Consider the following 21606-nt stretch of genomic DNA (forward strand, 5'->3'; position numbering starts at 1 on the left):
TTAAACCAGGGCTTCTTAACATAACAAAATGTAAGACATTACATGTAAGGAGCCATATTCCCTAAGAGTGGTAAGTACATTGGTGTTAGGATATAAGGTGATAGTACCTGGCTGAATATTTTTTATTTCCAATAGCTTAATGAAGACACAATAGTTATGTTCATTTTAACGTGTATTAAACTATGACTTCATGTACATTACTTAGCCATACAAAGCATGACTTCTTGTATACTGTTGCTTACGATAGCAGTAATAGTAAATTGCTTTAAAGTTATTCAAGTAAAAGAAATTAGTCACGGGGTGCCTGGGTGGCTCAGTCAGTTAAGCGTCTGCCTTCAGCTCACAGCATGATCTCGGGGTCCCGGGATTGAGCCCCACGCTGGGCTCCCTGCTCAGCTGGGAGTCTGCGTCTCCCTCTCCCTCTGCCCTTCCCCCTGCACATGCTCTCTCTCGCTCCCTCAGCTCCTTAATAAATTAAATTTAAAAAAAAAAACAAGAATTAGTCAGTGAATGGAGAATATTCCTTAAAAATGTACGGGTGGCCCACAAGGATGGCAACACTGTGAAAGAGGTTTATGAATGACTGAGGTTGGGTGAATGCCATGTTAAAGAATTGCACATATTCTTTGAAACTAAAGACTTGCTGTTTTTGGCTTATGGATGAAAGTATCAAGGAGACTGAGTTGCATGCATTACATGTTTGTAAAATGCAGGTGATGAATCTCTCCTGAGTGTCATCCTATTTCCTTCGCTGAATCGACCATTATATTCTGGGCTGTAGAGAGAAGCTGTGTTGTTCATGACTCCGGGAGGTGTGTAATGGATCATGGAGTAATGTCTGTAGTGCACACTCTTGCAAAACAGCACGATGGGACCTCTGTACTCTGCACCATGCAGACTGAAAATGTCAAACAGGCAACACTATTACGACTGAACCAAGTCTAGGGACATGGAGAGCGTCACCGTGCCTATACTAAACTAGTTTCCCATTCTTTGGGCTATCATCAAGCAACCTAACGGCTGTTCTTTTTGCTGAGCTAAATGCAACATCTCACGCCAGATTTATTGGCTTGGCAAAGCTGCAAATGTTATTACGCAAAAGTTGAGAAAGAGCAAAGCTGAGGAGTGCTAAAAACAGTACACTTTGCTACTGTGTAGTATCTGCATTTGGGGCTCAGGGTGTTTTATTTATAGATATCTATTAATACATAGTAAGAGGTACAGAAAGAAATACATAAAAAATAGCTTTATCAAATAGTTTCCAGTATTCAAGTGTAACATCAAAAGCAAGAACAGCAATAGCAAACTGTTCTATTGAAGAAAAAAAAAAGCCATGTTCTTAAGTCTTCTCTCCCTATCCTTTCCTTTCCTCTCTGAGGTCTGTGGCTACAAAGAGCCCACACCCTCCTAGATCTTGGAGGGGTGGGGTGCGGGCTGGGGAGGGAGGTGGGATGTCCCCATGTATTACTTTGCCCGGCTTTTTTAACCTCCATCTCTCCTACCTCCCTGTCTAGCCATGCTGGAAGTGGAGGAAAGGTGGGAGCACGGAGCTTGTAAAACTGGTTTGTTGGGCTTCTTCCTCCCTCTCTTGCTTCTTGGGAAAATATCTTGCTGGGCAGCTGCCTGGCAGTACCGAGCTGCCTTTTTTGAGCTTGAGAGGGGCTTCCCCTTCCTCTGGCAGAAGGAAAGGGGGCCGCACCCCGAGGTGGAGATGGAGAGAAGGACGGAAAAGGCAGATCCCACTGCTCCCCGCAAGACACACAGAGAAGGGGAGGACCACCCACCATACACATGCCCATAGGCATCTTGGAAACTCAGGATTCAGAGATGGGGGCGAGACTGCACTTGGAACAGTGGGATTCACCCAGATCTGAAACCCTGTGCATTTACTTTACAGAGTCCTAGAAGGCCTGGGGTCAGGGGTGGGGGCGGATCACTACCCACTTTTTGTATTCGCGTGCACAGGATGACACACACAGGAGAGGAGGGGAGACTGTGGGAAGGCGTGTGGGCAGCTTCATTTCGCTTCACGTCTCCACCTGATTGCTGGGCGCTTCTGGCCCTGCGGGGGCAGCCCCAGTCATGTGGGAGTGGTGGGGAGGGGGCCTGCCTGCTTGGAGGGTAACCCAGGCTCAACCTGGAGAGACTGGGAAGGGGGGGGGAGGGGTCATTTCCGGGGAGGAGCTTAGGACAGGTTGGTTCTGACTGTGACCAGGGTTTTGTCAAAGTTGCCAGGAAGTTAAAGAGGGGGTGAGCGGGATCCCAGGCCGCGTCTCCCTCGCTGGGCAGGGGGGTTGCGGGGGAGCTTGGAGCCTATGAATGGGACATCAGTTCTTCTCCGCTCTCCCTGTGCTCCCTCTGCAGGGAGGAGGTCGGGACACACCAGCCAGAGCTGAGGTGGGCAAAGCTGGCTTCCAGCGTGATGTCGCCCCGTTCTAGGGTGAGCTGTGCCCTCCCCAGCCCCCAGGGCTGGCTGAGGTAAGCCTATGAAGAGGCAGAAGGCCCAGGCAGAGTCCCCCGGGGCCTGGGTGGAGGCCTCTCTGGTGTGGGTGTGGGAGGGAGGGTTCCTGCCTCTCCTTCAGCTCCAGCTCTTGTTACAGTGGCTCTTTCAGGGAACAGATCTCCTTCTGCACCTGATTCCGCTACTGTGACTGTCTCCCCAGGGGGGACTTCCAGGGAGGTCCAGGGAGCCCAGGGTGCCCAGGTCCACAGCTTTCGTGCTGGGATGAAATCTGTCCTTTTGATTCTAGAGGTGAGGGGTAGGCAGGGAGAAGGAGGAAGAAATGGTTGGAGGGGATCCTCCTGAGTATTGGGAATGGATCCACATTTGAATACCCCTCCCTTGCCCACCCTGGGGGAGGGGACTGGAGTTAAACAAGGTGAGGAAATGCTGGAAGCATCTATGCGATGGTGTCCCCAGGTGCTAGATGTAGATCCACCTTTCTCCTGAGCTGGGAGGGTGCTCTAAACTTCTCGCCTGGGCCTTACCCAATGCCCGGCAAGAACTTCAGTAGAGCATGGGAGCTCTGGGAGCCCTGGATTTCCCACCTGGAAAATGAGGCTCCTGGAAAAAGCCAATGTCTTAGATTATGTTTCACTTTATATGATTACAGCACGTTCAACTCCACAGTGGCTGCCCCGTGGGTCCTTGAGGGGTATTTCAAGGGCAAACAGACAGAAATTGCTTTGAAAATGTAAACGCACTATTACATGTGAGGTATTACCTGATCTCCTAATTCAGCATGGCCATTTCCTCCTTCCCAACACCGCCTGCATGCACTTCATATCCACCTATCCCTGTATTAGAACACCCCTTTGCCCTAAATGAAGAACCCGAGGGGGAAAACGATTCAGAAAAGATGTCCCTGCACAGGGAGTAAGTGAATGTTCTGAGGGGCACCCCTTTCTCACGGGAGGAGGCGCCGGTCCTTCCTGTTCCTCGGCCCCCATCTCAGGCTGCGTTCCTTCTGTGTGTGGGGCCGCCAGGGCTTTGAGTGTTTGTGCTCAGAAAACATCAGCCCCTGTAGCTCTTCATCTCCCCCTGGCGTTCCTCTCCCGATATTTCTCAACATTGGTGCTATTGAAGGCGGGGGGCGTTCCGGGAAGGGGAAAGAGGGTGGGCACAGAAAAAAAAGTTTATAGGGGTTTCTACTCAGTGATATCGAAAGCACTGGGTATGTGCCTGGAAAGGGCTCTATTTTTCTTTTAAACGTCCTTTCCTTGCCATTCCTTCACCGATCTTTTTCACCGTGCGCGCAAGGAACTTTAGCAAAAAAGACTTGGGGGAGGGGGCTTGGAGTAAGGGACAAGAACCTCGATCTGCCAAAATCAGTTGACCCCCAGTGGGAGGGGGGGAGTGAAGAGGGGAGAGAGTTCCCCTGTTTGATCAACACTAAGAAATCGGAGACATAAAAGGAAAACGAAGGGAACAACAACAACAACAAAAATCCCCGCGCACAACAATACAATCTATTTAAACTGTAGCTCATACTTTTCATACCAATGGTATGACTTTTCTGGAGTCCCTCTTCTGATTCTTGAACTCTGGGGCTGGCAGCTTGCAAAAGGGGAAGCAGACTCAAGCGCTGCACGGGCAGGTTTACCAAAGGTCTCTAATGGGTATTTTCTTGTTCTTAGCCCTGCCCCTGAATTGTCAGACGGCGGGCGTCTGCCTCTGAAGTTAGCAGTGATTTCCTTTAGAGCCTGGCCTTATCTCCGGCTGCACGTTGCCTGTTGGTGACTAATAACACAATAACATTGTCTGGGGCTGGAATAAAGTTGGAGCTGTTTACCCCCACTCTATAGGGGTTCAATATAAAAAGGCGGCGGAGAGCTGTCCAAGTCAGACGCGCTTCTACAGCGGCGCTGGGGCGAGCGCGCAGAGGGTCCTCGGTCCGGTCGGCGCCGCTGTCCCCGCGTGCGTCCGCAGACCGCTCCCAGCTGTCCCCCGCACGCCACCGCCGCGTGCGTCCGCAGACCTCTCCCACTGCCGGCCCTGCTGGCAGAAAACTTCTTTTTTTCTCTCCGTTAAAGAGCACTTAGGCTGAAGGCTCACTTCGAGATCTGAATAACCAGAAGCGCCTTGAGAGACCCGAAGCTATTATTATTTTTCTTCGTCTTCTTTTGGGTTCAGTTGGCAGGGGAGGACTTTGATTCCCCCCGCCACACACTTTTTTTTTTTTTTTCCCAGAATGGATTATTTCCCCATGATTTTCTCTCTGCTGTTTGTGGCTTTCCAAGGAGCTCCAGAAGCAGGTAGGCACGGGGACTTGGAAACCTCTGAACGTTAACGTCTTCTTGTCCACCTTAGTGTTTTTCTTGCTTCTGTTTTCCCCTTCTTTGATGACTGCAGCTTAGATAGCAAGTGTCTGGGAATTATTGCTCAAAGCTACTTAAGTTTTCTAGTGGGGAAAAATAATTCCTCTATTGAAAACAATTGCTCCTATAGCATTAAAATAACTTATTGTTATAAGTATATAGTGTATTTCCTTGGCTTTTAAAAATATAACTCAAGAAAAGTAAAGACAAGATATAATTTGGCCAAATGTGTATTTGCAACATATGTGTTCGCACAGGTGATAGGACATATAAGGACTTATATATCTTATTTAAATACTGTTTTAATAGTGTGTGAATGTGTAAAATATTTAAACATTTCAGCTTGAAGCCAAGGAATTTTATTCAAGTCATTCAAGCAGTATATGAGCAGTAAAATCACCTGCAGAACAGTCTGTTGAGTAACCCTCGGGTGGTTTCAGGGTGAAGCAGATGTTTTCTTTAAAATTTGTCATTATTGACTTTAGGCTTCTTCTGGCAGGTTTTTGGCACCCAAAACAGTGTGAGGTCTATTTTCAGTTTTATTCACCTGTTGTGGGAGGGAAACTAAGATAAATCTTGGCTGCCTGAGGATTTAGATAGTACATGTATATCTGCCCATTTCCCCCCTCTTAGGGTCAATGCCCTTTTTTGTGTGTGGCTTTTCATGACCCTGACTAAAGAGAAAAGATGTCAAGGGAATGAAAATCCTGGAATGTGTCTGATCATTTGAAATGTACAAAATTGGGCAGATAAGCCTCATGGCTAACTTGTCAGTAAGAAGAGGCCATGCTGCAGCGGGGAAGGGGGAGGTGGCGAGTCCCCCACACGCCATCCTCCTCCGGGGATCCTGAATTCAAAATCCACAGAACCTTAATTAGGTCCCGGAGCTGCTGCTCAGTCTCACCCTAGGTCAGTACTTTCTCTGGAGTTTACCATGTGTGATGAGTATTGTAGAGCTGGTTTCTCTTCTTTCTCTCTAATCATCCCCTCAAAGCTCTTGAACCTCAGCTAATTTCAAGGACTGTGTATCACCTGGGCTACTCCCTGCCCTCCACCAGGTGTGAAACGGTGGGTACTCCCCTAAACTGCAGGGGGCAGTGGCTCCGAACCTAGGAAGAGGCAGGTGATTTATGTAGCTTTAGAGCTTTGGTCATCAGCCCACTTTACGCCACTGTCCTACGAAATTGGGCTGTCCTACTAAATTCCATGCAGAAGCCACCCCAGATTTCTAACAGGCAGCATGTCCACGCATTTCTCTGGGGGCTGGTCAGTCAGTCCCCTTTTCAGGTGGCTGTTCCTGCTGCACGTGTAATCTCCTTGAAAGTGGATAAGCCAGTGGGGGGTAAAGGTGAAGTCATGTTAAGGAGGGAAAAGATAAAGAGCCCTTTTTGCTCTGTGTTTCTTGTTGAAGGCGGGCTGCAGGCTTCATGGGCTTTTATCTGCTCCGCTAGATCCCAGGGGACATGCCCTGCTGACCTGCTCTTTCTCTCCCCAGCGGTCTTGGGCGCGGAGCTCAGCACAGGCTTGGACAGTGGAGGGGAGAAGTCTGCTGCCAGTGCACCCTGGCGGGCCCGCCGTTCCAAACGGTGCTCCTGCTCTTCCCTGATGGATAAAGAGTGCGTCTACTTCTGCCACCTCGACATCATCTGGGTCAACACCCCCGAGTGAGTCTCTAGAGGGCGTCGTCACTCTAGCTATTCCTTACCTCTGGCTTCTCCAGAGACTGGAGCCCGGGGATGCTCATTGCTTTGGAGCGGGGGTGGGGGGGGGGGGGTTAGTGGGGAGGCTCCTGGTTTGGATTCTGAAGGTAGCACTTCTGATGACATGAAGGTGCCTCGGGGGTGGGGGTGCGGAGAGTGCCCCCCCCACCCCATTCCTGAAAATACCAGGCAGGGTGGTTCTTTGAAACACAGGGGAGGGTCTTCTGAGTCCCCGTGGCTCAAAGACTCAGGACAGGAGAGATGGAAAATGCTGATGGCAAGCAGGACTCTGTCACATATTTCTGAGGGGGGATTTTTTTTGGTGGGATCTGCTTGGGTTTAGGGAATAAACTGCCGAGGTCGGACATGGGTTAGTCTAACCCATCCTACTCCTGCTAGGCAGAAGGGATTGTAAAGAGTGATAATCAGTCCCTTCATTTTACTTATAGAAAAGCACAAACCCAAACTGTGGACATCACTTGTCAAGAATGAGTCCAGGGGCAGAGCCAGACCTGGCACAAGGGTGTGTGACTCCTCTGTACTCTCCCCTTAGAAAAGCCCATTTCAAGACAGCAATAGAAACATGGTCTACAGATTTCTCTTCTGCTTCCAGAGCCGGAGGAAAGCAGGTTCTCCCCCTCCTTCACCCTGAAAACTGGCTCACCCATCAGACACAGTTGTAAACAAAAACACGGGACACAGTGTCCCGTACCGGGTGGCCAATTATGGTGAGGGATGCCCAAAATCCAAACAAAATCAAATCAAACAAAAACCACAGTGAGCCTAATACTTAAAAGGTGATGCTACCAAGGTGAGGACTTTAGTCCTTTTAGGTGAGGCTCAGAAGGGACACTTTGGAATTTACCGGGGAGCCTTCTGGCGAAGAGTCCTTCTATTAGTCACCAGCTGCAGGAGATGTGCGAAGCTGGGGGTGAACCATGCGTGCCGTAGTAGATCTTACCCGACACCCCCCCCCCAACACTCAGGAGGCACTTTTGGCATTATCATATGACTTAAATTGAAAATAGATTTTCAAAATCATGTGAGTCATGGTTTTGCATCGAAGTCCCTCCCCCGCAGTAGCTGTTAAGTAGATGGAAAGTCAGAAAAGGAAGAAAATAGGAAACAGACACCAAAGCAGAGATGTCATAATCTTGGACAAAAACCAAAGCTGCTTGTGTGGAGAAGAGACTGAAATTTTTTAAGAATCCAAATGGAATTTCATTGAGTTAGAAAACTGGTTTTCTCCTGGCGAGGGTATACACACTAAGGGCCATTGATGGGCACGTAGAATGCATCATTTCAAAGACTATTAATTATGCTAATATCTTTTGTTCATCTTTTTTGATAATAGGCACATTGTTCCATATGGACTTGGAAGTCCTTCTAGGTCCAAGCGATCCTTAAAGGATTTATTTGCCACAAAGGCAACAGACCACAGGAAGAGATGCCAATGTGCTAGCCAAAAAGACAAGAAGTGCTGGACTTTTTGCCAAGCGGGAAAAGAACTCAGGTGAGGTAGAAACCCTTTTGCTTTCAGTCAGTTTTATGGCCTCCTGATCTTCCTGCCATGATGTTGCCTTTTTGTTTAAGAGAAATTAACAGAGATTTTGTGAGAGCTGAAGATACCATTGCTGAAAAGTTTTGTCCTATCTGTATTTTAACAGGGACCAAGAAAGTATGGAGAAGGGCTGGAATGACCATAAGAAAGGAAAAGACTGTTCTGAGTTTGGAGAAAAGTGTATTCATCAGCAGCTGGTGGCAGGAAGAAAAATAAGAAGGTAAGAGACTCCCAAGGACAGCTAGCCCCAGTCACCAGTGCTAATGGGTTGCTCCCCCAGGTACTCTCACCTTGATGGAAGAAAGGCTTAGAAGAAAAGAACAAAGATCTTCATAGTCAATAGATTAGAAAGAGCAAAGGAATCCCTCTCAAATATTTTTGAATGCAGACCTTTGCCTACTATACACTTGGATGATCTTAAGCATGTGCCACTCAGTCTAAAGTTAGATTTTCCCAAGATACATCTACAGACAACTTTGTCATTTGGTCATATCTAGTCCTTGCTTTTCCAAGTCAATGCATTTGCCACTTTCCTTGAGAAATTAACAATCCTTTCCGGGAAAGGAGTTTTGATGTTTATTTTATATTACTTCATTTTATTTTTAAATCAAAGTGTCATGTATGATCAAGTTCTTCAAAAAGTAGCAGTTACTCCAATGGCCAAAGGGAAAAATAAAGTCATTAGGTAGGTGAGCATTAGAACATGCTGTTTGGGGGGGTTTATTTATTTTTTAAAAATAGGGAAGTGCATTTGCTAGAGAGCCCATGTCATTCTGAAAAGCTCTCATCTCTTCTAGTCGGTCGTGAGCTGGGGCCGAGAAGGGACGCACATTAGTCCACACTCGGGGGTTGTGATGGGCAGCTCTAGAGGGATGACCCTTCCAAATCCAAAACCTCTTGGAATTCACAAGAGGAAATCTGCACTCGGAGCTGTCATGTGTTCTACATTTCCCTCTCCTGGTCCATGGAAAGTTTTCCTAGAAATCCAGTGGCAAGGAGTTCTGTGATCAAAGTGTGTTGAGCCGCAGTGACATTTGCATTGTTTACTGCTGATGGGTGGGACATCCTCAGCTATCTGGGATGTCTCGTTGGCCATTGTTGTTTCCATATTTATAATGTCAGGCCCCCGATGCTCCCTCCAGATCATCAGGTTCCATAAGCTACAATTCCTTAACTGACTTGGAAATTATTATTATTTTTCTATTCGTTTTTATTGTATCAACGATTAAATCACTATTACAGTTCAGTTTCTTTTTCCTGCCAAAAGAAAACATTAAACCTGCAAAAAACATAGATTTATATTTTTTAATCGCCATACACCATTTACTTTGGGCCTACCTGTACTCCTCATCTCTTTTTGTTCCTTTCCCACCAAGTCACCCTTAATTCCTTTTGTGATTAAGAAGACATCCATGGCTATTTGAGACCTACATGGAGGTAGTTTATGTATAGAATCCCGTGGTGGTTGCTGCGATGGGGCAACAGAAGAAAAGAGAATATCTCTAGTTTACCTTAAAATTGTACTTTAAAATTGCATTGAATGCCCAATTCCCTTTAGATATGACCATAGCTCCTCTCCCCTTCCCCCCATGCCCAGCATAAAGGTGGGGAGGGGCTGCATTTTCACTTGAGTTTAACCAAGAGTAGCATACTGTTGAGGTCAGTGGGGAAAGTTCAGGAACCAGACTTAGATTTGTTTGTGCCGGATTCTAATTTTAGATGCCTGCCTCTTTTGCCTAGAAATTTTTTTTTTTTAAATGACGTTTGTTTTCTCTTGTCTTGTTTTAATAGGTTGGACACCATCAGCAACCGCATCAAAACAGCTTTTCGTGTCGCAAAGCTGAAAGCGGAGCTCTACAGAGAGAAGCAAGTGACCCACAACCGAACACACTGATGGCAGGTCCCCGGGGCCTGTGGCTGGCCCGCCCGCAAGCCTTCCCCTCCGTGGAGGGAACCCTGTGGCTGATTCTGCACTCTCTCCCCACGGCTGGGATCAGAGCAAAAGCATCCTCCCTGCTTTGACCATTTCTTGTTCCAGACTGGCAATGGACCAGTGCCCTCGCTCTAAACATTACAGTGAAGGTTAAGGAGTCCCCCAACCCATCTTCATTTGCTTCCATCAGTGATAACCGCTTTCATCTCTCCTCGTTTGGGGTGACAATGGACCACTCAGAAAGCAGAGAGACACACAGTGACTTGTGAATTAGGGTGTCATCCTCCAGAGGGAGGACAGGAGATTCCATACATGGTGGAATTTCTGAAGAGGGTCCGAAGGGAGTGTTTGTGTCTCACTCAGGCGCCTGGCACATTTCAGGGAGAAACTCCAAAGTCCACGCAAAGATTTTCTAAGGAATGCGCAAATTGAAAACACACTCGAAGGACACTCAAGTAAAAAAAAAAAAAAAAGAAAAAGACTTTTTTTTGCTTTTTAAATTCACAAAATGCAAAACTAAAAGAAGCTGTTACTACTGTAAATCGGGATGGGTTTGATGAATCTGAGTCTACCTCACCTCTATTGCACTCTGGTAGAAGTACTTTCCCACCGTTAATTATCATCCCCCTCCCCTGCCCCCCAGCTCGGCCCCCTCCTGCCATCCCCTCCCCCGGAACCCCCATAGTCAATCTTGGCCTCATAGATGTCTGGTCTACCATGTCAGTAGTAGATGTAACATTTTCATAGTAATCTACTAACTCTGATTCATAAGAAAAAAGACCCTTGAATCAGAAGGTTCCCTTACCTTGATCCTTAGAAACAAAATGGTTTAGGGTTGTTTCTGAAAGATGTTGCAAAGTAAACATTTGGTTATGCTTTAAAGCAGTAAAATTATTTTCCTTTATGTAACTGGCCAATGGAAGAGGTTGGATTAAATTTTGATGTACTTATTTTTTTATAGATATTTATATTCAAAACAATTTATTCCTTATATTTACCATGTTAAATATACGTTTGGGCAGGCCATATTGGTCTATGTATTTTTTTAAAAATGTATTTCTGAATGAAATTGAGAAAATGCTTTGTTTTGCCTGTCAAGGTAACGACTTTAGAAAATAAATATTTTTCCCCTACTGTACTGATTTCGAATCATTTCTGAAATTCCCAAGAAGTGGGCCAAAGTGCTAAGAATCATGAAGGGAAATGATTAAAGTTGTTTTTTTGGGTGGCAATAAGAAGGAAAATAGTCTTGGCTAACCACAAAAGAACTTGATCTGGATCTTAAAAGTTGCCCTTAGATTATATTAAGGTAAAAAAACAAAACAAAAACCCAGCTTTAATACCTCCATCGTTCCCTGGATAGCAGCCTTCTGCTTCCTCTTCTCCTCAAAAACTCTCCAGGGGCTTGCTTCATCCATTAACTTCGCTTAGGCTATGAGACAGGATCCCACAGTTAAAGCGGATGGGGTGGTGAGAGGTGCTTTCTCCTAATCAGCGGGCTGAAGGAAGCAGTGGCAAGATGACTCCCCAAAACGTACCTAATTATACACAGTTCCACACCAGAAAAATGCTTGGAGGAAACAGCCGGTTCAGAGCAAGTAAGCCCCCCTTCCCTAGCTTTTTAAATTTATTTATGGTTGTTGTTTTTTTTTTCTTTTTGGCTCAGATTTAGACTTTTGTTTATTAAGGAACACTAAGTGCTTTTGCTGCTCTGTGGGAGCCCAGGACTGCACACAGGCCAGTGGTGGTGGAGATACCGAATGCTGGGTCTGGGGCACAGGCATTGTGCTGCATCCTCCTCTCCACTTTGCCTTGCTGGTCTTGCCAAACCATCCGGGAGACTGGTGTTTCGAATGGTTGTTACCAACAGAAGCCCAGAAGAGCTTGATGAGCTCTTAAGACTCTTCCCCTTCCTTTCCTAATAGGAAAGAATGCCTAGAATTCAACAAATATTAGCTCATGATGATCACTGTTGTCCAACAATTACACAACTAAGGGACATTGAATACCAGCCTTCAGGTGAGTGTAGTCAGTGTCCCAGGTAGAGTTTCTAGATAGATATTGACATTGTTTTTTATCTTCCGTTCTTTCTCTCTCTCTCTCTCTTTTTTTTTTAAGGCACAGTCTAATATCTAAAAGCGTGGTTTCTGGAAGTCCATTTAGAGTAGATTTCTCTCTTTGCACTTAAGGCCAGGCAGAGCTTTGATCTCAGGACTCTGAGGACCAGATAGTGCTTGATCTAGCAAACTGTTTGTAGGTGTGTGATTCTTAAGGGAATTGTGATGTTTTGTCCACAATGACCAGGGGCTTGGTTTGAACTTGGCCACTGTTTAATCCTGAGCGATCGGTACCCCCAAAGTTTTCCCATCAGTTAAATGAGGGAGTGGGGAATTTCTCTAGTAGCTCCAAGAAAGAGCATGTGATGTCATGAAGCATGAAGGAGTCGAGATGGCATGAGAGAGTGAAGGTCTGAGCTTGGAGGATGTGGGTCTGTTACCTTTAAGAGGGAGTTGGGATGGGAAGAAGCCACCGAGTACAAGAACAACACAGTGAGCAAAGGATTTTCTTTTTCTTTTTTTCTATTATTTGGGCTTCAAATCCTCTTCCTCCATGCTTCCTGCTTCAGTAGCTGGCAAGAAAAGCAAGAAGCGTGAAGGAGCTTTCCCAGGGCAGGAGGGTCAGTAGTAAAATTAAGCTGGAAGGTTTAGAGGAAATGAATATTTTTCAAGTATGTAGAGGAAAGATTCGATATTATTTAAGGCTCATGTTGGCCTGAGGGGTGAAGTGGTTGCATGGTCTGCCACATTTCCTGCTGTTTTTCTTTCCAGTAAAAGTGTGGTTTCTGAAAGTCCACTTAGGACAGATTTCTGTCTTCGCATTAGAGGCCAGGCGGAGCTTTGATCTCAGGACTCCGAGGATCGGAGGATCCTGGGTGGGGAGTAGTGATCTTTGGTGGAGGGAGAGGAGCCCACTAAAGGGTACTGAATTTTTCTCCCCATGGAATGGCTTCTTTTGTGATGGAAACCATCGGCTTTAATCCTGTCTGTGCTTCCTGAAATAGGGTATTATACAAAGTAGAGTTCTCACAACTTGGCTAGAGCCCTTTCAGGAAGACTCCTACTGACAGTGAGAAAGAGAAATCTTTTGTCTTTCCAGGCAAAAGAGCCAGCATTCAGAGAGGGATAAGACCTACCTAAGATCACACAGCAAGCTGTGGATTCTCTGGACCCTGAACCCTTGAGCACAGATGTTTTACCCAGAGGCATCTGGAGGTCAGTGGAAACTGATGCCCAAGTAAACCTTAACAGAGGGTTCTGGATGGTAAAGGCAAAGTCAGTCTTCATAAAAGCTTTACCTTCCAGCCTCATGGGTGATGGTTGGTGGGTCCATCCTTACAGTATGTAAGGGAAGAGAAAAGAAATATAAGGAGACATACAAGTTCCATGGCTTCGTGAAGTGAATTTCTATAGGATGAAATAGAATATAACAGGGAACTTGCATTTACCATTATTTTTTTAGTGTTCAATTACTAAATAATCCTTAGATAATATGAGTGAAGAGGAATTTTTTTGCTTCGTTCTCTTACTCTATAGTAATACTCAAGTATAGTAATCCTCAAAGATGCTTTATTTTATTTCTTTTTCTAACATCCTGAAAATGCTTATTTTCAAGCCCAATTTCTCCACGTGTAAAATACTGTTTTCAAGCCCATATTCTCAATGGAATTCCTTCCACCTTGGCTTTTGCTCCTTTTTGCACCCCTCACAATTCCTGGGATCCTGGGTCTGGGGCTCAGGATGTATCTACTGCAAGTGAACATTGCTGTTCTCAGAATCTTATGATCTAACAGCGACCTCTCATGTTTGTAGAGAACTGGACTTCCCGTAGCGTTCTCCCTTTTGTCATTGATCCCTCACCCCAACAATCTTTTCAGGATGTTGGGGCCATATTTTTATACCTGTTTGAGAGCTGAGGACACAATTATAGTGAATGAGTGAGTGACTTGTCCAGACTCCTCCATCAGGCAAATAGCAATACTAGATCTCAAGACCCTTGACTCTTTCTCCTAAAACTGCCCCAGAGCCCAGGGCATAGCGCTGTTCCTGACTCTTGGACAAATGTGGATTATTCCCATCTCTCCAGTGAGCTCTGAGTGGAATTAACTTTTTATTACTCTCTTAGGAATATTAATGTTCTATGTGTGCCCCTGCACCCTAGTCCAGAGCATTTTCATTGCATAATATTTGTTTACTACAACAACCTGCGCCAATGCATGGCTGGTAGAGAAATCATGACAATTTATGGTGCCTGTTTCCAATCCTGGTACCATGGAATGCTTCACTGACAACTACTGGCTGTAGGTCCAACGCATGAAAGAAATTGTGATAAATGTGATGGCAGAGGCCATATCATTTCTCCAGAATAATCAGAGAAAGATCTAGGGCTAGTGCCAATGGACAATGAAAACAGAAGGGCCTAGACCTTGGGGACACTGACTGACGGAAATGATGGGTCCCAAGCATGACAGGCAGCTCATAGCTCTGAGAGGCATCACGTTGGGGATCTGACATGCAGACTTGCTGGTTCAGAGGGTTTTTTTGTGTTCCTGCATCTTATTTCTTCACTTTCATATTCTGAGTCATCCCGGGCCTCCACCCTAAACTGCTGTGGAATTATCTAGGGTGAAATTTGCAATATTAAGCTACCTTTGGCATGGCATGGGCACTGACCAACTGGAACAGACAGGGACAGAACAGTGGGAGCAGGTCTCTGGTGGCCCCCAGCTAGGCCAGATGTGACACCTCCAGGTGTTGGATTGTGGGGAAGTCCAGTAGTCTGGGGAAGGAGTGGGAAGCCAGGGTGGAATTTTTAGGCTTCTTGCTATAGCTATTTACCAACAGGATGGAAATATTGCAGTATTTTAAAAACAAAAATGGTCTCACTGGTACACACCTCTGTGCATGGCAGACTTGGAAGTATCAAAACTCTTTTCCACTTGGTAAATTACCCTCTCTACAGCTTCACTGAGTGGGATCCCATTGTCTCCATGCCCACTGAAGTCAGTGCTGTATCTTTCTGTCCACACATCTCTGTCGTCCTGCTGCACTGTCGTCCCGCCGTGTTGTTTTTCTCACTCTCCATGTTCCCTTCACATGGGCCTCAGTCTCCTTTGGTAGAAATGGAAATACTCTAAAATATTCTTTGTCTCTTGAACGTTTTTAGCAGGGCAATTTTATGGTCACCAAATCTGAGGTTTGTCTTACACCAGGATTTGGTAAGGTTCTAGGTCTGCTCTAGGATTGTCACGAAGAAGGAGCTGTTCATAAGTTTGCGTCTTGCCCTTTTAGATTAACTCCAGACCAGGAAAGGGTGTCTATATAATTTATTAAAACTAAGGTACTTTTGATAGTGCCTCTTAGAAATTACCAGAAGACCACAGACTGTGGTGGGCAAACTGGGACATATGATCAGCCTAGACCGGATAAGCCTGGAAGCAGGTAAGAGTTTCAGAATTTCAAAATCCCCTTGGTCTCTTAGAGATGACCTAGACCTTGGCCCTTTTTGGCCAGACTAAATGTCTTTATCTTATTATGTGTAGATTAGGTTAGGGCAGAGGATTTATACCTTCTCTAGTCCCTCCAGCCTTGAGCATGGAGCTTTGGGCATAATATGTCAATGAATTAACAAACGTACAGATGGGTTACAGCCTTCAGTAAGGGGGAGGTGAAGATACTTCCCTGGCCAGAATGAAGCTAGACTAAAGAGGGTTCTGAAGACTCACTTATAGGGGCCTCTTTGGGGAATTTATGTAGTTAAAATATTCCTTTATTCAGGCTCCACTCTAGTGGTAATTATTTATTGCAAAGAGATGGATCTTTTTATTTCTCTCCACTCCAATTCATCCTACATTTCACTGTCATCATAATAATCTTCCCCAAATACTTTAATCATAATTTCATTGAATCCAGAGCTAGAAAGAACTTAAAAAATAATTCATGTTCTTTCCCCATCTCAAAAAGATCTTTCATTGCCGTTCTCTGCTTATAGAATAAAAAGTGTTATCTACTGAGACAGGGAACATTGAGAGAAGGACCAGATTGAGAAGGAAGGATGGAAAGTATTAAAATTTTGGTACATCATGAGTTTTAAATTTCTTATTATGGATATCTTTAAACATACCCAACATTTGAAAGAAAAACATAATAAACCCCATATAACTATCATATAGTTATCAAGATATGATTGGGGTTGTTTCACCTCTACCCACACTCTGCCTTCCCTCTGTGGATTACTTTGAAGTCAATCCATAGTATTATTGTCATCTCATCTGTAAATATTTCAGTATGAACATAATGAATTTGATATGAACAAAACAACATTTGGTTGTTTTGTTCAACCAAATGAAATGTGAAACAGTCAATTGGATATGTGGGTCTGGAGCTTAGAGGGAATGAATAGTAAATGTTCCCAGGCCTCGTGGGACTCATAATAACAAAGGAGACAAACACATGTAATAATAGTTAACATTTATTTAGTGCTTACTATATGCCAGATACTCTTTGGAGAGGTTTGCGCTCATCAAATTATTTCCTCATGACTATAACCCTATGAGGTATGTACTTTTATTTGCCCTATTTTATAGATGAGGAAACTCAGGGAAACATTAAGTAGTAACTTGCCCCAGGTCAGGCAACTAATTAAGAGGCAGAGCCTAGTATGACCCAGATAATGAGATGCACTGTGCTTCGTGACTAAGAAAAGTACAGTAATAAAGGTGACACCAGGGGAGGAACAAGTCCTATGATAGTATAAAAGTGGCAACGATCAATTCTGCCTGGGGACAGGGAGAGGGAGAGTGGTGGTTTCAGGGAACGTTTCATGGGAAGAGACTGTGAGGAATGGACCTTGAGCCCCTCACTAAATAAGATACCACTCACCAGATTCGGAATTCTGCCAAAGGTATTTAAGAGTCTCAATAAAATGCTTTGTCTACAAATGATATGATAAGAAGAACGTAGCCTAACTTGCTCACGTGACTGACTCACAGTAAAGGTAAATATGTATCTTTTCCACCAAGAGGTGATTTATCCTACTAAAGTTCAGAAAGGATAATTAATTCGATGATACAGAAAATCTTAAAGCAGCACCACTGCAATAAATAAAGTCAGAATTTTATTTTTCTAAGTGGTGTTGATTTTCCTGAGAAATCATTCTGCTAAAACCCAGAAAGGGTAATTAATAATATTGAAAATCTTAAAGCTACATGACAACAGCAAATGTGACAGAAATCTCTTATTTTCATGTGACATTCAAGTGGATTAAAATTTGGGGACATGACTTTAAAAATGAAAAGGATGCAATTCTAATAGTTTTCAACTAACTTTAGAAAATTTTACTAAATTTGTATCTAATAAGATGAAATAACTCCACTAGAAATCTCTGTACTTAACCAAACATAAAAATATTTTGTAGCTCAGATACTTTGCCAATCTCCTACTGTTTGCCACATGGTCACAAATGTTCTTGCACCATGTCAGGAATTCCCATTTGATATGTGAGTAGGAACTGCTGAACCAACTGTCAACTTAAATGTCTTCTTCAGGCCTGCAGAACTTGCTAAGGGGCCATTACCAAGCACCCTGCTATGGACACTGTTCACTGGCTTGTTCCCCCTATTAACTGGTTCATTGTGCTCTGATCAATGGCCATGGGTGGGGTCCGTCAGTTTGGTGAAAGACAAAATGCACAGGACAACTAAGGAAATGATTTTATTCAGGCCATTACACTTAGGAAAATGTTCATTAATGAAGAATGTTTCAAGAAAAGGAAAGGGGCCTGGGGTTTTATAGAAGCAAGCAAATAGAGAAGTTGTCCATTAGTCTTATGAGAGTCACCAGGAAGACTAGAGATGGTTTCCTCCGAGTCACTGGGAAAGAGCAGAGAGCAATATGCAAGAGCAGGGTGGTCCTTTGTGGTTAGCCATTTCTCAGAACACCAAAGGAGAAGGAGACATCTTAACTCTGGCTTTTGAGGAACACAGGGCTCAGATAAAGTTTGACATTGTCAGTCCTCCCTCTTTTGTTCGAGACAGATACCATTCATCACCAAACAACTCAGCAGCAATCATAACCCTCCAGAATGGGGCAAAACAAGGTCTCAGAAATGGTTTACAAGGATTTTTGCTTGGCTCCTGCTAAAGCAAATGAAGCAGATATAAAGAAGTAATGGTAAAGAACAGTGGTTATAGCATCCTGGAGATCAGGCCCCTTAAAATAAAGATGCTTCCTTACAATGCAAAAGAGAAATGTCAACATAAAAAGCTGTATTAAAGTGGAGAGCCAGGAGCTGAACTCTGGGGGTAAGCAGCCCAGTGAGTTCCAAGAGGCCAGTGGAGGAACACTTTATGGTTAGGCACCACTGCTTGTTGAGTTTCTAGGAGCTCTTGAGCTAGGATGTTGATGCTTCTGATCATGTTGTCCCCAGGCCATACATGATCCTAGCATTCTACCAGGCTTACTTAATGGTCCAGATGGTGCCCTTTCAGCGGATAATCAGACCTATGACTGGCCTGCTGTGGTGCTGAGTTCTCTGAGGCCCAGGTCAAGCCATTGGGCTTTAGCTCACAGTGCTTCTTTGGATCTTAGAGAAAACGGTCAGCTGCCAAGCAACTTAAGAGTCCTCACGGGGACCTGGATAGTTAGGTTCTAGCTCTCAGTAACACTGAGTCAGGCAGCAGGAAAAAAATTGGAAACATTAGTTTGAAGGATTATAGTCAGATATTGAAGGAAACTGGAAGATTGAAAATCTGATAAAGATTGACAATTTGGAAAGGTAACAGGAGCTGGTTCAGTTTACAGATAGATACCCCAATGGATTTTTCCTCAGTTGGGGAGCGAGTCAATCAAAAGAACCACCAGACAAGATAGACTTTGCATATGCAACAGTTATCCACAATTTAAAAAGATTTCTCTCTAAAATAGCTCAAAGACAATGGATGGGGTAAGAATCTGGTAACCGGGAAGGGTCTGCTACATGACATATAGTTTTCATTAAGATACAAAATTTCTCTCTACAGTCACCCCACCTTTGGTCAAAGATAATCTCAAAGAAAGGTTATTCTTGATCACAAAATCAGGCTAGTTTAGTTAAATTTGGCATAGTTATCTAGATAGGTATAGCAGGAATGGTAATTTACCATATAGACCCTTTTAAGTTTGCTTTCTAGAAATTTTCATAAGGAATTTCAGGTTGACCATTTTAAAAAGTCTCTTGATGTTACGATGTCAAGCTGAGAACTTGCTACCAGATTTCAGCTGTAGTAGCTATACATTTGGGCTAATTCCTCTCTTCTTGAAGTCACCCAATATTCTGAGACTCATGGACCTTCCTGGAAGTGACCTTTCTTACTCACCTGTAAGGTTGGGAATTTATAAGCCGGGTATCAGGCCTGTTTGCCCATGAGAGCTTTGTAAACACTGGCTCCATAAAGCTAAACTTAATTTCTTCAAAGTGTCTGGTCATATCTGATTAAATAAGAACATTCTCAAATATGACATTCTAGGCAAAGCCTTGGTTGCATAACCCCTATTTTCAATTATGTCATGATAACAAGCACAGATTCTTATTGAACCTATGCACAACTATTGCCACGAAAATAAAGATACTCAACAAGAGTTTCTGAATTCTGGATTAATCAGGCAAGAAGAGTAAGATATCATTTGCAAATCTTTCAGTTAACAAAAAGAGTATCTACTAAATTACCAGTTATACAGAGTAGAAGAGGAAAAAGTCAGGGCTTCCTTATTCCTCAGAAAATAGGATATTAGAACAACCACATTCCAGACAAAAGCATAGTCATTCTTCATCAGCTTATTCAGTCTTATGTAATTAAATCTTGTTCTTCTCTGTCTGGAGCAGCAGTGTCATGAGCCCATCTGTTTCTCAGAGTTCTAGAAATCCTGACTCAGGCCACTAGTATGATTTCAGCCCATTTGTTTAAGTGATGCCACCAGAACTCTATACTCCAAAGTACTTCTGTGTTGGAGAGGAAGTACTCTGGCCTGTAGCTGACTGCAAGAGCTTCAGGGAAGCATCGGAGTAAAACAAAACACTATCTGTAGATGATGTAAGATTTTAAATGGCAGTGGTAAACTTTTTACTGGTAATTTTTAGTAGCGAAATATTTGAGGATTGTTCATTACAAGAATAGTGCAACTGACCCAAAAAACATGGTTGTTTATGTGGCTTGCAAAACAAGACAATAAAGTCAATCCAAAAAGTTTGAGACAAAGTAATTATAAACATAATTGCTGCTGCTATGTCAAAGAAGAATGGGTATTACATCTGATTTATCAAAATAGATGAACATTATCTTTACAGAGAAAAAGCATCTTCAGATACAACTGTAATAATCCTGACATGATATTCCATGAGTATAGTATACCAGATGTATAGTGAGAAAATTCAAGAATATGTCAAGAATATCAAAGAAAGAGATTTTGTAAATCTGGAGTATGTTCTACACATCTATATGTTAATGAAACTCCATAGGTAAGTGATTTGAATCCCAAAATGAAAATCACTGTTCCAAAGATATCAGATTCAAATTAAAGAAGTAAAATTGTGATCAAGTTAATATTTGTTTTAAAATACCTGAAATTATGGGCTGATAGCACTATACTATTGTTGCCTAATATTAGACAAAGCAGTACTAGGACTCTGATAAACAGAAACACTTCAGGGATAAAAAGGGTACTGACAATTCTCCAGGAACATCTCATATAACACACAATTTCTGAAATATTTATAACACTGTATCCATATACATTTTACCTAGGGAAATTTTAGTATCTCCTCTGGTGTGCTAACTCATCAATGGAACACTTCAAATATGCCTAATTATTTCTAGTACTTCTTTTTTTTTGCACAGAGGAAAGAATAAATCATGGTGATTTTCCAGAGATCTTAAAAAATATATATATATATACACACACACACATACATATATGGCGCCTCTAGACTACACAAAAAGAAAAGGCAAAATTATAATGATCTAGCCATGAAATGAATATCCATTCATTTACTCAATATAGTAAGATTCAAAGTTTTAAGTTTCTTAAAGATCTTGAAAATTCTTTTCAAGTTGACATACTGCAAAACATAATTATTGCTGCAATAAATTTTTTCAGAAGAATGATTGAAATGGGTAAAACACAGATTAACATTTTTCAGTCTTAAACATTTACTAGAAGTCATGTTAGCTTATTCAATCAGTAAATCTGTAAAGTTGAGAAAGAACATACACAAGTAGAATAAAAATTTATGCTTACATTATATTTAACACCGATAAATCAGAGAAAACAGCTGTTTTCAAGAAACAAAAATTATTAAGCTAGTATTTCTTGTCAAAACTTACCCAAACTATGTGAACTCGAATTCTTAAGTTATTTCTGAGTTAGTTTCATTTCTTCTTTCTTTCTTTTTCTTTCTTTCTCTTTCTTTCTTTCTTTCTTTCTCTTTCTTTCTTTTTCTTCCTTCCTTCCTTTCTTCTTTCTTTCTTTCTTTCTTTCTTTCTTTCTTTCTTTCTTTCTTTC

The 21606-nt window shown here is 43.2% G+C and overlaps 1 protein-coding gene across 2 annotated transcripts; it reads left to right on the plus strand.

Moving 5' to 3' along the window:
• Positions 1-4131: 4131 nt before the first annotated feature.
• EDN1 (endothelin 1) lies at positions 4132-11150 on the plus strand. 2 transcript variants are annotated; one of them, XM_034985682.1, is made up of 5 exons: positions 4132-4755; positions 6317-6482; positions 7873-8031; positions 8186-8299; positions 9871-11150. In XM_034985682.1, exons 1-5 carry the CDS (start codon positions 4692-4694, stop codon positions 9971-9973), a joined length of 606 nt encoding a protein of 201 aa, XP_034841573.1. In that variant the 5' UTR covers positions 4132-4691; the 3' UTR covers positions 9974-11150. The 2 variants fall into 2 exon arrangements, with proteins under 2 accessions (XP_034841573.1, XP_034841572.1); XM_034985681.1 differs by having other exon boundaries at positions 4133-4755; positions 6314-6482.
• Positions 11151-21606: the final 10456 nt, after the last annotated feature.

This window comes from Mirounga leonina, unplaced genomic scaffold (assembly GCF_011800145.1).
Source record: "Mirounga leonina isolate KUSES-001 unplaced genomic scaffold, KU_Mleo_1.0 Mir_366, whole genome shotgun sequence".
In the NCBI taxonomy this organism is placed as follows: domain Eukaryota; kingdom Metazoa; phylum Chordata; class Mammalia; order Carnivora; family Phocidae; genus Mirounga; species Mirounga leonina.

What these genes read in the sequence shown, in the direction of transcription:
- EDN1 (XM_034985681.1), top strand. Translation starts at nt 4,692, where the DNA reads ATGGATTATTTCCCCATGATTTTCTCTCTGCTGTTTGTGGCTTTCCAA. An exon ending in CCAAGGAGCTCCAGAAGCAG is followed by an intron (nt 4,756 to 6,313) that starts GTAGGCACGGGG and finishes TTCTCTCCCCAG; the next exon opens with CGGTCTTGGGCGCGGAGCTC. An exon ending in ATCTGGGTCAACACCCCCGA is followed by an intron (nt 6,483 to 7,872) that starts GTGAGTCTCTAG and finishes TTTTGATAATAG; the next exon opens with GCACATTGTTCCATATGGAC.